Source organism: Balaenoptera ricei, chromosome 8 (genome assembly GCF_028023285.1).
Source record: "Balaenoptera ricei isolate mBalRic1 chromosome 8, mBalRic1.hap2, whole genome shotgun sequence".
NCBI classification, from domain to species: Eukaryota; Metazoa; Chordata; class Mammalia; order Artiodactyla; family Balaenopteridae; genus Balaenoptera; species Balaenoptera ricei.
Genome location: NC_082646.1, coordinates 49,155,553 through 49,170,764, shown reverse-complemented (window position 1 = coordinate 49,170,764; position 15,212 = coordinate 49,155,553). Strand labels below are relative to the sequence as shown.

Here is a 15,212-nt window from a genome sequence, read left to right as displayed (position 1 = left end):
TTGAGCGGTGGGAGAACACCTAGTAACTTCCTGGTCCAGGCCCTAATTGTACCAGAAGGGGATGGTATCTAGACAGGTACAGGGACTCACCCGGCTGTCAGGGGTACCGGGACCAGGGTCCCTGCTTCCCCGGCCAGCACTTCTCATGCTCCCCTTGTCCTCCCTCATCCCCCTCCCACCCCCGTGAGTTCTCAGCTCTGAAGCCAGGTCTGTCTGCTGCTCCTTCATTTGACCGTATCTGTGGATGAAGCCTGAATAAGCATCACTTCTCATTAGAGGCTACAGTGCTTGTTCTTGTTTAGAAATGAGGATGTTGTGTGGCATCCAGGGAGGAAGGAGGCCACGCAGAGTCACAACAAGTTTTCTAGAGAAAGATCAACTCAGAACGCAAATAAGTATAAGCTTTTTGACAATATGAATCGAGAATCTAAAAAATGACCATTCCCTTTGCTTCAATATTTCCTTTTCTAGGAATTTATCCTTGGGAAATCATCAGAGATGGAAAGACTGATCTGCAAAAACAGGTATCAGAGCACAATTATATTTGCAAGAAGACCAGAAACAACCTAAATGTCCAAGAGTGGAGGGTTTCTTACGTGAATTGTGATACGCCAGGCAGCTATGAAAATGACATTGTGGAATAATGGCTAGTGACCTGGGAGAAAACTCATGACATACATTACACTTTAAAAAGCAGGATACAGGGCTTCCCTGGTGGCGCAGTGGTTGAGACTCTGCCTGCCAATGCAGGGGACACGGGTTCGAGCCCTGGTCTGGGAAGACCCCACATGCCGCGGAGCAACTGGGCCCGTGAGCCACAATTACTGAGCCTGCGCGTCTGGAGCCTGTGCTCCGCAACGAGAGAGGCCGCGATAGTGAGAGGCCCGCGCACCGCGATGAGGAGTGGCCCCCGCTTGCCGCAACTAGAGAAAGCCCTCACACAGAAACGAAGACCCAACACAGCCATAAATAAATAAAGAAATAAAATTAAAAAAAAAAAAGCGCAGGATACAAAACTGTATATGCAATATAAACTTAATTTCGTTTTTAATTTTATTTATTTATTTTATTTTTGCTGTGTTGGGTCTTCGTTTCTGTGCGAGGGCTTTCTCTAGTTGTGGCAAGCGGGGGCCACTCTTCATCGCGGTGCACGGGCCTCTCACTATCGCGGCCTCTCTTGTTGCGGAGCACAGGCTCCAGACGCTCAGGCTCAGTAGTTGTGGCTCACGGGCCCAGCTGCTCCGTGGTATGTGGGATCTTCCCAGACCAGGGCTCGAACCCGCGTCCCCCGCATTAGCAGGCAGACTCTCAACCACCGCGCCACCAGGGAAGCCCCCTTAATTTCATTTTTATAAACGTTTCAGAGGGATAAGGCTAGAAAGAAATATCCCAAATTGTAAACAATGATTATTACTGGCTGTGTGACTAATATTTTATTTTTAATACTTCTCTGGAGTTTTCTCAATGAACAGCAGACATGCACAAACACCGTGACCCAGCGTGGTGGTACCCAGAGCAGACAAACTCTTGGCTGGGCTTTGAGCTCCTTAAATCCTAAACCTCCTGGAAGCCTGCAGGTGGCCCTCAGCCACAGCTCGGGTCAGTTTCTCTCCCTGGGCTTGCAGGATGCTCATCTGCCTGATCCAGACATTTCAGCCCTTGGTCCTGGTGCTTTGAGTTTTAATCCTTTTACAGGGGTAGCTGGCCTCTAAAATGCTGAAAAAACACAGCCCAGCAGCCACTCTCGCCTCAGCGGCTTTCTTCACTAATGGATCAGAGAGGGGCCATGAGGGCAATGGAAGCTGCCTAGGGACACGGGACAAGGAAGCACAGAAAGCCCGCGCAGCGGGTACCTTGGCAGGAGGTAGGGGAGCAAGAAGACCCAGCAGTGGCTGGGGGAAGAGGATGGGACTGGGAGAGTGGGGTGGGCAACCAGGGAGGAGAGAGGTCCTGGCGTCACAGCCATGTAGGGGAGGTGTCCTGGCAGCGGGGACCCCAGAATGAAACGGCCTGATGCTTTGTAAACAGAACCACCACGCAGAGGTGCGCCCCACGCCATCCCAGCTGCCACCCTCTGGCTCCCGGCCCAGGCAGCGCATTACCTCGTTGTTGGTGCCCACGTCCAGCAGGACAGGGAGGCACTGCTGCGGGTTGACGCCTCCGCACGCCGTGTACAGGGCCAGCTTGCCCACGGGGATGCCCATGCCGTAGCAGCCCAGGTCTCCCAGGCCCAGGATGCGCTCCCCATCAGTCACCACCACAGCCTGAAAGACAAAGCAGGACGCCATCAATCCGGGACAGCACCTCCTGTGACGAAGTGCTCGTTTGTACAGCAAGGCAGGCCTGCCGACTGGACGCCCACCGCCTCTGCTGCGGGATGAAAACAGCTTCTCTGGGATACAGCCAAAGGATTCTTTCAACTGTAGGTGGCGGGTCCTTCCCCCATCCCCTCCCCTTTCTGGCAGGGCTGGAGAGAAACCCCACCGAGGTGAGATGATGGAAGGACACCGGCCTGCATTCCGAGGTTCTGTTCCTGCAGGAACAGCTGGAGGGAACCCACACCGAGTCATTCTCCCTCAAAGAAATTAAGCAGACTCTCTCAGCTTGAGATCTGGGGTTGGGGACAGGGAGGGAAGGCAGAATGAAAGGAGATAATAAAACAAGTGTTTATGCTGCTACTACAGCCCCAGGGTTTAGAGACCCATATATGTGCTCTCCGCCCTGTTCCGGGGTATAATAAATCCAATCTGCAAAAAAACAGAGCTCCTTGTGACATCTGCTAGGGTCACTATTCCACGTGAAACCAGGAGGGTTCTCAAGCTGTACTGGGATTATCTTTGTGTTTTGGCAAAAAATCACCGAAGGCATAGTAGGTACTAGACATAGTACTAGTTCCAGGCTTACCTACTGTGAATTAACAGATGCTGATGGAGCTGAGAGTGATGACAGAAATAATCATATGATAATGATGGCTATTCATTCATTCAATACATCTTTATGAAACACCTACTTTGTAAAAGACAGTGTGCCAAATCCTGGGGAATGGAGGTTCAGTTTGCTCATCTATAAAAACAAGAATGCGTGGACCCAGCCCTCTAAAGGACTAATGGGCAAAAGAGAGATGGAACATGTATAGTTATACTGACTCTGGGGGGAAAGTGTGAGGGCAGTGGAACAGCTCAAGGGCAGCAGAGATTGAGAAAAGGGAGAGGTACTTCCTGTAGGATAACCCTTCTTAGATGAGGGGACACACGTGCCACACCTTGGACAGGTGGAGATTATCCATTAGGGGTGCAGCTTGGGAGAAAGGTATTTGATGCAAAAGTAAATTAAGGGGGCTTCCCTGGTGGCACAGTGGTTGAGAATCTGCCTGCCAATGCAGGGGACACGGGTTCGAGCCCTGGTCTGGGAAAGATCCCACATGCCGTGGAGCAACTGGGCCCATGAGCCACAATTACTGAGCCTGCGCGTCTGGAGCCTGTGCTCCGCAACAAGAGAGGCCGCGATAGTGAGAGGCCCGCGCACCGCGATGAAGAGTGGCCCCCGCTTGCCGCAACTAGAGAAAGCCCTCGCACAGAAACGAAGACCCAACACAGCCATAAATAAGTAAATAAATAAATTTTAAAATGGTCCACATCAAAAAAATCTTTAAAAAAAGGAAATTAAGTTTCAGGGTAGAAGTGGGGGGAATGTAGGCTGTGTGTGTGGGTTCAGGTCCCACGAAAGGAGAGAATGGAAAGTCAAACTGCGAGGGGCCCTGAATGTCAGGCCAAGAAGAACCCACCAGGGTGATAGTGAAGTTGTTTATAGGTCACCCCAACTGGCTCTGCAGCACTGGTTCCCTCCATCTCTAAATGAGTGGAGTTTATGGGGCCACCCAGCCCTCCACTGGAACCAGCTTTGGGTCAGGACTTAGGACAAGCTCTGAGCTGTGGATGTCCTGGTTGGCCCCAAGCGTGGTGCCATGATCACCGTAGAGGTCAGTTTACTCCACGCAGGTACAGTGGTGGGCACCGGAGATAAAGAGACGAAGACCCACTCCTACTGGGGAGGGTTTATGATCCAGCACCCACAGGCTCAGTGGAATCTTCTCTCTCCCAGGGTGAGAGCACACAGGGCTGTGCTGCCTTTTGGTAGAAACAGGTGTAGAGACTCGTAAAACCACACCTCACTGCTGGAAAGGGGGCTCCGGAGAGAGCAGCGGACCCATGAAGGTCGTGCTGTCCCCCTTAGCTTGGTCTCCTGCCTCTAGGGTGAGTGTCCCCGTCCTGCATCTCACTTGCTCCTCCCCCGCCCTGGCAGGGAGGCCCGTCTGGGATAGTTATCTGTGTTTCACAGGTGAACAAACTGAAGCTCCTGGACCTTCACATTCTGTACATATTTGTTAAGTATCAGCCAACCGCCAGGCACTGCGCTGGATGTTTCCACATCAGTTATCTTAGAAATATTAGATGACTTACCAAGGGCACCTTGCTTGTGTATGTGGCAAGTCGAGATTCTAATCAGGCTTTGGGTACCTGGTTCAGGGCTCCTTCTACAACCCCGCTGGGCTGGGAAAAAGCACCTGTGCTCTTGGCAAAGTCCTGTCCTGTCTTGGTGCCACCCTCTCTGCAGCCTCTGACCCCCTGCTGGCAGCTCTCCCCAGTGGAGCCTGTGCTTTCATGCTGCCCCTCAGTGCCCAAACTCTGGGCATTTCTCTACCACCTCTCCTAAACAAAGCCTCCTTATTCTGGTTCCCATTCTCTTAGATTTCTCTCTGCTGAGGGGCAGTGAGTGACACGGAGTTCAACAGAAGAAATCAGCTACGACTCCAGGGTGTTCTCCTTATAACCCTGGGGCATTTCAAGATGGTAGCGGGGGAACTTCCCTGGCGGTTTGGTGGTTAAAACTCCACGCTCCCAATGCAGGGGGCATGGGTTCGATCCCTGGTTGGGGAACTAAGATCCCGCATGTCGTGCAGTGTGGCCAAAAAAAAAAAAAAAAGAAAGATGGTAGCGGGGCTCTGCAGGGCCACCCTCCCAGCCTGGGGATGTCCAAAGGTGCTTGACTACATTCCTGACTCCTCTGAGGGAATGTCTCACCTCCACCTGTCATCCACTCTCCATCCTGTAGTGCTAATGGCTGGATTACTGCAACAGCTTCACAACCAGGCTCAAAGGCCTTTAGTGACTTCTAACTGTCCATAAAATAAGAGTCCAAAAGGCTTATCTCTTTAATGACAGGAACCCAACATACCTTCTGAAACTCTACACACAATTGCCCCCTCTAGCAGAACTGGCCTCACTCCCATCAGACACACTCCGAATTCACCAATAATCTCTAGCCTCTCAGCCTCTATACTCCTGTCTCTTCCTGCTCTTTCTCCAGCAGTGCAAATCCTGCCCGTTACAACCCAGTGTGATTTCTCCTGGCACTTGCTGTATCTACCACGCACCTGGCCTGCTCAACCTTCCTGTCTGCCTGCCTGCCTTCTGCAAACATTTATTAAGTACCTACTGCTTGCCAAGCCCTGCATAGGTGCGATTTAAAAATCTGATGGTGATAGCATTTGGGTTCTCATTTAACATTTTAAAAAATGTACATTTAATCTCACCAAACAGCCTAAAGGTTAATGGCAGGGGTTTTGGCATCTGATAACCAGTATTTGGATCTAGGTTCCTTGATAACCCACCAATATGTAATCTTGGGTCATCAGATAACTTTTCTGAGTTTTAATTTTCCATAAAATGGGAACAATAATAATGTCCAACTCGTCAGCTTGTTGTAAAGATGAAATGAAATAATAAGTGTCTCATTTTAACCAGGTGCCTTGTGCCTTGTAAGTGATTGGCAAATGGTCACTGCTTGTATGATTATATTGTTGGTTATTATTTGGGGCAAAGATTACATAGTAGAATTTTTAATTGTTTCATCTCTCTTTAGTTCAGCCTCACCATAGAAAGGCCATGCAACAATTATATCTGTTAAATGAGTGAGTGAAAAGGAAACCAAGGGGAGACCTTGGCAGCTTTTAAGAAAGTCCGGCCATGAGAAACTCAACAGCATTCTAACCTTGACATTGTCATTCATTCCAATGGCAAATACTGTCATCTCTAAGCAAATACTTACAGCTCACCATCTGCCAGAGATTGCCACTTGGATGTCCAATAGTCCTCTCCAATCCTCCAAGTCCTTTACCAAATGAATCTGCTTTTCCCTTTTTCTCCTTTTCAACTTTCCACTTCTGCTCTCCTCCCTCACTCTGTTATCTCCTATCTCCCAGGCTCAAAACTGTCCAATCTGCTTTGAGTTCTTCTCTCTGTCATCAGTCAACCACAGTCAATTGGTCACCAAGTTCTGCTGATTTGACCTGCTTCAATTTTTCTCACCTGTTTCATGATCTTCATCCCTATTGCTAACCTTAGACCAGCCCATCCGCATCTCACTTGACCACTTTAGTGGTCCCCTGATTGGTCTTTCTATTCTTGGATTCTCCCTACTCCATTTCATTTTTCCAAAGCACACCCAGATTTGTCACGTTCTTGCTCCCAAACCTCCAATGGCTCCTGATGCCTATAAAATAAAGCTCAAACATCCTCAACTGACATTTGAGGCCTTCCGTGGTCTACGCCCAATCTGCTCTTTGAATTTCCCCTTTATCCACTCCATGCTGCATCCAAACTGAAATGCTGTTAATCTTTATAAAGTGTGTGTTTTCTTGACTACACGCCATTTTACACCTCAATCCGTATATCTCCTTGATCCAAACCCTACCATCCTTGCATGTTTCAAGGAACAGTTCAAAAGGCACTTCCGTCCATGAAGCTTCCCTTCTGGAAGTTATCACTCCCAACTCTGCATTCCTATAGCATTTTCCTCTCCCAGAGCATCTATCCCTTTCTTCCTTGTATTATAGTTATATATATTTCCTTGTCTTTCATAGCAACTCTTTAAGGGCAAGTAAAGGGTCTTGTCCTCTTTGATTCTTTAGCACTTAGCTTGGGGCCTGCAATGTGATATGAACTCAGTAACCGATGGACAATGTCATAGATCCAACACAGAGAGCAAAGGCTCTTCTCCATGGGACTGAATTCAGAACTGGAGTAGATGAACAAGTTCAGAGAGAAGATGCTGCATCCTGTTTTTCGTGACGTCAGTGGAGCTAGAGCTGTGGGTCACTGGAGAAGTCGGGGTCAAAAGACTGAGGACAAACTTGAGCAGCATCCTGGGGTTTTAGAGCCCAGCAATAGTTACCAGTGGACTGGATCACAGTTTCCTTGTTAGGATGGCTTTTACAACTCATAACCCCTCTGTAGTATTTCAGATGGCGAGGAGGAGATTCAGACGACTGAGGGATGGTGCGGCCCATTCTTTCTCTGTCTGCCTAGCTTCTGACTTACCGCCACCTCCCTCAGCCTAGGTGGACCCAATGGGGCTGACCCAGGACTGATCAGAGGATCATGCCTCCTTGCTTGCTCTGGCTCTGGTTTCCCTGGACTTGGAGTTTTGGGCATGGGCTGCCCATAGCACTGTGTGTGACGCCCTCTCCTTCCTCCTGCTGTTCCTTCCTTCCCGCTTATCCTTCCCTTTCCTCCTCCTCTTCCTCCTTTTTTCTCTCTCTCCACAACATAAATAATGCACAGTCCGTGGTCTCAAATCTTGGTTCCATCCCTCATGAGCAAAGCTGAGCTAACCTCTCAGCTTCCTTGTCTATAAGATGGGGAGGATAACAACCCCTGCCTCTTGGAGGGTCACTGGGAGAAGTCAGTGAGTTAGTCTGTGTAGAGCACTTAGCAGAATGCTGGTGAGGTGGATAGGGTGCTGTGCCGCCCAGATTCCCCTTTTAGGAATGAAGGGGTTATTCCCCCCAGTGGTACCCTCAGCTATGAGCCTATTCTGGGATTTTCCTCGACTGAAGAGAGCCACCTTGACCCCGTTCCCAGGGCAGCAGCCCACAACCAATGAATGATGGATGCAGGGGTAGGTACCAAGGCCCAGATCCCTTGGCCCAACTCAGGATGACTCTGAAGGACCATCCCTGCTCATGAGCCTCCTCGTGCACTCAGCTGGGTCTTCCGGGGGCTCCCACTTAGCCCAACCTCTCTCCCTCTTCCCTGTCCTGCTTCCTTTCCGTCTAGAGGTGTTGATCCCAAGAGCACTCCCTAATATGCCAATCTCCATCTCAGAGAATGTCTCCCAGGAAATCCAACTGCGGACGCCGAGTGGGGTTTAACCCATGGTGGGCGTGCGCATGACAGCCAGGCACTCAGCACTAACGTCTGGTCCAAGTTTAAAGGCCCAAGTGGCTGGTGCCCAGAGGCAGGGGATGCTCCTTTGGCTCCAGTACTCGGCCACCTCCCAGCACCTCCTCCCCAGAGCTGCTGGGACTGGGATGAAGGAGAGATTGAGGATCTTGGGAAAGCTCTTGGGGAGGAGGGCTTTTCTGAGCTGGGCATTCCTCCTGGCTCCGGGAAATGGCCTCTGTGGGAAAGAGTCAGAAAAGCAGTTCTCACTCCCCTTTGTGATTTATGCTGGAAAGCTCTGGGTGGGCCAGGCTGGCCCGTCCTCCCTGAGCAAGAGGGTCCCACAAAACTTCATGGTCCCCAAGACCTGAGCTTTGGCCTCACTCCCCTCACAGCCTACTCCTATTACATCTCAGTTTGCAGTTCCGCTTTCTGGCTGGGAAGCCACAGAAACTCAGCTTTTATCTTCTGAGTTGTTTCAGAAGCTTCTCTGAACCACCCCTCCCCTCCAGCCAACAACATCAGGGTCCAGAGATACCTGTGCCTTGAAAAGCTCTGCCTGCCTGCGCTACTCAGAGGCTGGGGAAGCAATGGCTCAGCAGCAGGGCTCTGGGTGACATCATCTCTTACTTGTGGATGACTGTGGGTACCACTTAACACCAGCTTGCTCATCTGAGAAAAGTCACGCCCCTACCCTACCCCTTCTTCAAGACCCCCCTGGGGGGTTTCAGAAGCACTCCTTACTCCACTCTGATCACAGTGTGAAAATCAAATGAAACACTGAAGGGGAGTCTCCGTTAGCACCAAAGTACCATGAAAGGGATAACGAGCAGAGATTCCCTACTTAGGGAAGGAGTTCTCCATCTCCTCTTTTAAAGGTAACTGGAGAAAACACACCAATAAACAAGAAAAACTGTGGCTTAGAACATTCTGAACCTTTGAAAGGGCAGCCCTGGAGTGAGAGGGAAGGACCGTCCAGAAAAAGGCCAGTGATGGGGCAGGGTAGGGACTAGGGGTAACCTGATCAGTCCTATTTGACTTGTACACATGCCAATTCAGAGCTCCCGGTTTTTCTAGAGAAGTCAGAAATCCAGGGTTTAAAAAAATTTTTTTTTTCAAATGAAGTCTCTTAATTTTATAGAGAGAAAGTCTTTTTTTTTTAAATTTATTTATTTTTATGGCTGTGTTGGGTCTTCGTTTCTGTGCGAGGGCTTTCTCTAGTTGTGGCAAGTGGGGGCCACTCTTCATCGCAGTGCACGGGCCTCTCACTATCGCGGCCTCTCTTGTTGCGGAGCACAGGCTCCAGACGCGCAGGCTCAGTAGTAATTGTGGCTCACGGGCCTAGTTGCTCCGCGGCATGTAGGATCTTCCCAGACCAGGGCTCGAACCCGTGTCCCCTGCATTGGCAGGCGGATTCTCAACCACTGCGCCACCAGGGAAGCCCCAGAAGTCTCTTAATTTTAAAATGTTGTCCACGAATTCAAAATTTTCAAAAGTCACTTTAAATCAAACATCTCTAGGGACCAAATCGACTGGCTGCCCTTTTGTGGTCTGTGGTTCCCTGGTAAGGGGACCCCCTCCTCGGCCACCCTTAGGCATCTTCAGTCTCTTCCCTGCACTGCTGTGTGTGCTACAGCTGCCTTGTCCACCTCCAGCAATGACAGTGTCCATTCAAGTGCCCTTCAGTGTTGTACAGACTTTATCAATAGTTAATCCTCACAATTTCCTGTTATGAGATCAGAGAGGTTATCCGCACACACAGCAGGTAAATGGAAGATTCAAGACCAGAACTCAGGTCTGCCTGGTTGCAAAGCCAGAGCTGACTCTTCTACATAGTTAGTTTCTGAGACTGACTTCTGGGCTCCTCCAAAGTGAAACAGGAGTATAGGGTGGAGGGGGGAGAGGTGGCCCCAGGCATTCAGCCATCCACTCAGGGGTACCGCAGGGTGAGGGGCCAACAAGTCACCCTGTTTGCTCCTCATCCTCGGGCTCCTGTCTTCGGCAGCACAGACAGTCTACTGTAATTGTTTCCAGGTCAGTCTCTCTAACTAGCCTGCAAGGTCCTTGAGGTTGGGCCTGTGCACCTTCTTTATCCCTGAACCCCCAGGGAACTCTTACAGAACAGATGTTACTAAATGGCTGTTGAATGCAACTGAATCAGATGCACTGGCCCAGATATCTACTCGTGTAACTTCTGCTTTTCCTAGAGGCTCTGGATGCTTCTCCTTGTTTAAGGCCTGCCGAGTTCCACCTCTCCCAGGGTGACCCCATAGCCCTCATTTCTCTTTCTCTAAAATCACCACAAGTGCATCTCCATCTCTCTGGAGACACTTAGAACTTAGAAGGTTCTCAGAATATGTTGGTTGAAGTCCATGGATACTTAGCAGCTGAGGTTCTATTTTGAATTCATATCTTGATTTCCCAGTCAGAGTGAAGCAATTTGGGGTCAGGGTCTGTGTTTTTCTCATTCTACACTCCTCAAAGCAGAGCCCCGGGTGCAGTTTTGTAAAGTTACACCCTGACAAGAGGAGTGATGGGGACCTGAAATCCAGCCCATGAGCCCCTCACCAAGGCCCTGTGCCAGCCTGGAGGAAGCAGCGCTTTTCCCTTACTGGTTAAAAGGGGGTGTCTTTTCATCTTATTTTTTAATTCCTCATAGCTTGCACAGAGGCACCATAGATGTTAGTGCAGACCCCATCTCCCTGCTTCTGGCACAGGGTCTGGTACCTGGAAGATGTTCATCGTGTCCTTCTACTGAGTTCATTCAACTCAGCAAGCATCTACTGAGTGCCTACTGTGGACAAGTTTCACCACGGCTGAACTGTCCAGGAAGGAGGAAAGATTAGTCTGTAGGACCTCAGAGCATGTCCTCACAGGGAAGGCTGGAGTTAACTTCCCATCGAGTGAGCTGGTTTCCCTTAATGTGCTCAAGATTTTATTATAGATTCATCCTAAACACATCTTGGAAACTTGCTTCTTCTGGGATTGGGACCACAACTTGCAGGGCCAAGGCCTGCATGTAACCAGAGTCTAAGCAGATAGGCAGGAAAGAAGAACACAGGGCACATCACACCCAGACAGAGACGTACGAATTGAGCTCTTCACCGAGTCCAGGACTGGAGTCCAAGGGCCTCAGCTGTGGCTCAGGCCTGGCTCCTGAGAGCCAAGGTCTTGCCCTACTGGCTCTGGTTCTGAATGTCGCCACACCCCCGAGAGGGCCAGAAGTGGGTGGGACACAAGGAGAGGTAGGTAAAGAGAAGCTGTACTCAGTGCCTGGTGGAGGGAGGTGGCCCAGGGAAGGGGCAGGGACGGAGGGAGGGAGGGCCTGAGAGCAAACAACTCTCAGCCTTCCAGCATTGCCCCAAGAGGTACATATACTGGGCTTGGTCAGGTCCAACCCCTCCCCTGCTCGAGTGCCAGAGATGCCCTCACAAGCAGCCAGCAGATGTTCTGTAATTTTGCTTCACCCATTTGTTTGCAGAAGTGACAATGATCTTAGAATCCAGAGTCCCTGAAACTCTTCCATAGAAGTCCCCATGACAGGAGGAGATCTGGGGACACAGACAGAGGCTAACATGTTTCTACAAAGCTTCACCAATTTTGCATTCTATATTACATCCTGTTTGTTACATATAAAAAAGTTTCCTTAAATGTTTCAAGTAAAATTGATGCTCCAGGAAACAGTGCCAGGTTCATTATGTCACTCTGCATATGCGTCCCTTCCCCCCCACCCAACACATACACTGCGGTGTACAGCCACGTGTGAAGACATCACTCATCATAAACCTTTTCTCTTGGTGCAGAATGTCCCTGCTCTCCATCTTAGTCCCTCCAACGCCTGACCGTCCAAACTCTACCCCTCAACTCAAGGCCTTGCTCCAATGTCACCTCTTCCACTAAGTCTTCCCAGATCCCCTTCAGGCTAAAAGTAATCTCGGCCTCCTTGAACACCCCCAGCTCTTCAGTGTGCCTTGTTTATCTCTGGTCAGCTTCCACCTGTTAATCTTTGGTGGCTCTGTCTTATTTTCCTCATGAAAAGTCAGCCACTTGAGAAGAGGGTCTGTGTTGGATTTTTCCCTGAATCCACCATGGAAACTGGCAGTGTATATTCAGCGGGTACTCAATACCTGCACTACTACTACTATTAATAATAATAATAATAGACATTTTCACACGGATGCTTGGTTAATGCAAGCCTTTACTCCGTGGTGCGTTTGTGCTTGGCTGTAACTGGTCTATGGTCTGGGCCTCGGGAAGGGATGCAGTGTCTTGCCTTCAGTGTTGTAATGGCCCATTTCATAGCTGAGAATGACTCTAGCCCCGGCGGAAAGGATTCATCCAACAATAGAGCAATAGCAAAGAAAACAGGGCCATACCTTAATATTATCTTCTGGCCAAGAGTTCAGCATTGTTGCAAGATGGCCCTTGTCATGAATGGTGATAAACAGCCCACTGGGAAAAGAAAAACACATACACACAGAGAAACTGGTCAGCCTAGGAACAGAGCAAAGACCACAAGTACTGTGTATCGTTGCATCAGTTCATTTTAACCATAGACCTGGGCAAAAAGGGTCCCTGCCCAAAGCCCCAGCAATGTAGACAGCCCTGCTCTGGTTTTCCTCCAACTCTTCCCCTCCAGAGGGCAAAGAGGTCCATGGGGCCGAGGGATGTACCCACCTGGAGCCTGTGTTCACAGAGCCTGTACCTTCCTTCCTCTCTCTAGATCAGGCACACAGGACCCCAGAATTCTCTGATTGAGTGGTCTCAAGGCTGCTTGTAGGGACTCTGTGAGCCTTTTCTCTGGGTCCCTCCTTCCAAGTACAGACTACACTGCAGTGGGTGGATCCCTAAGCCTGGGGCTATGACTGGTACTTGGCCGTGTGGGTTGTGATGTCCAGACACACGTACACATGGCCTCTTGCAGTGGGGGATGGAGCTGGGGATAGGAAGAGGGGTGGGCTGCCAGCCTTGAGCCAGTTTTAGAGTCTGAGAATTCTAAATTCAAACTTGGCCTTCCAGACCATCATGAAGGTATATATGTAAGGGTAGGAGGATGAGACATATTTTACTCAACAGTTTATTAGCCTGACTTAGAACTTTTAAGGTTTAGACCTAAGTCTGTGGATCTGAATCTTCTGTCCTGGGATCAGTGGTGAGAGAATATGTACCTGGGGAGGGGAGGTGGGGAATGGTGCAGAGGATGGCAAGTAGTTTGTACCACTTCCTTCTTTTCCTTTTTTCATCCAACGCACCCAAGAGAGAGACTCCTTTGACATGTGAAGTGCCCAGGGCCAAATACTCGGTCTGTTTTTGCCAGTGTGAGTAGGTTGGGGAGGTGTGGGAGAACAGTTCCCCATTCTACTTGCCTTGGCTAAATCAGAGAGCACTTCCAAAAAACGCTTGTCATGGCTTTAAGAGGTGCTTGAATTTTGTGACTCATTATTTAAGTCATGCCCTCGTCAATACTGTAAACACCCATGGCCCTGCTCTTTGGTCTCATCAGTCTTGTAAAACTCTCACCCCTTGAGGAAACCCACTTTCCGCTCCCTGTGCATCTCCACCCAGGCAGCCGAAGGCAGATGGAAACAATCTTACTACAGGGCAGACTGATCGGCGCCACCATCCACTCATCCTTGTCAACCCACATAGACTCTCAGTACTGACCAGCCTCTGTGCCTACGGAGTTTCTCTGGTCAAATTCACTCTTTTCACTCTTTGCAAAGACTGTTTCAAAATCCTCTGTTCTCAAACCTCCAACTGCCTCACCTTTCCCCCCCCACTGCCCTAGTGACCTTGTCTCTGATGTCACAGGAAGCATCTCTGTCAGTTTCCCACCAGCGAATCTACAAACGAATGCATCCACAGCCAACCTCTTTATTCCTCTTGTTCCAGTGAAAATTACAGAGCCTCACATCCTTGATTATCCCTCCTCCCTCTCTCTGTGTCTCTCAATCTCTCACTCTACTAGATTTTCCATTAGCCCTAAAATATGCCCAAGTCTATCATCTTAAAAACTTCTGGCTTCTGGTAGTGACAGAGTCACTTGGACAGAATAACATTTCTGCAGATAACAATGATGAGATGGTTAATTGTTAAACAATTTATGTTATTGTTATGTTACAAAATTATTTTAAATTAAGGCAATGGAAGTTGGCCAAAAACAGGCAGACACTGGACGGGAATCTACCTTCGAAAGCAGGAATTATATCCTTTGAGATCTGCAAATTTGCAGCTTTTGCCTGAGAGCAGTCTAATCTGCAAGCAACTTGGGGCAGCAGAAAGCCAAAGTCTTACTAGCTTGAGGTGTCAGAGAAGTGAGTTGGAGCTGGAAGAGCAGTCAGGAAGTGAAGGGGAAAGTTCTGGAAGGGAAGGAGATGCAGAGAGGATGAACTTCCAAGTCTGTGTGTAAAACCTGCCCAAATCACTGGCTGACCACTCAGCTATGCATACCCAAGGGCCTGGCAAAAGAAAGAAAAAAAAAGCTGCAGCTGAATGCTGAAAGAACCCAGCAGAGACTTCCGTTGCTGCAGACCAGTAGGGACAGAGTTTGGAATTTGAGTCTGGCCAAGTGAATTCCTTCCTAGAACAAAACTTACTCTTCTGAGGAACAAAACAATCCACAGTTCACAGAATCTAGGGTACAGCGAGGTCCATTATAATAGTCTGCTTACTTTATACACGTTAGACATTTTCCACAATAAAAAATTTAAACAAAACAAGAAAAACACCACCAAAGCCCAAAGTACTCTTGACTTTCACGTTCCTTGCCAAGACTGTTCTTTCTCTCTCCTTCCTTCCATAGCCAAACTTCTTGAAAGTATTGTCTACACTAGCCACCTCCATTTTTTCATCTTGCACTGAAACATGTCTTTTCTTAATATCGTGCTGCCAACACTGCTCTTGCCAAGGCCACCGATGACGTCCACGTCCCTAAATGGCAGCAGCTTTCTAGTCCCCATGTCCTGTGGCTTCTCAGCAGCATCTGACACT

At 49.2% G+C, this 15,212-nt stretch overlaps 1 protein-coding gene across 2 annotated transcripts in view; it reads right to left on the bottom strand.

The window, feature by feature from the left end:
* Positions 1 to 15,212, bottom strand: part of ME3 (malic enzyme 3) — a 327,811-nt gene that overhangs the window by 53,586 nt on the left and 259,013 nt on the right. For both annotated transcript variants that reach the window (XM_059930621.1, XM_059930622.1), the window contains exons 5-6: positions 12,599 to 12,674; positions 2,103 to 2,264 (exon numbers count right to left, since the gene is read on the bottom strand). In XM_059930621.1, the coding sequence (XP_059786604.1) occupies positions 2,103 to 2,264; positions 12,599 to 12,674 (238 nt within the window). The remainder of the gene's footprint in view (positions 1 to 2,102; positions 2,265 to 12,598; positions 12,675 to 15,212) is intronic.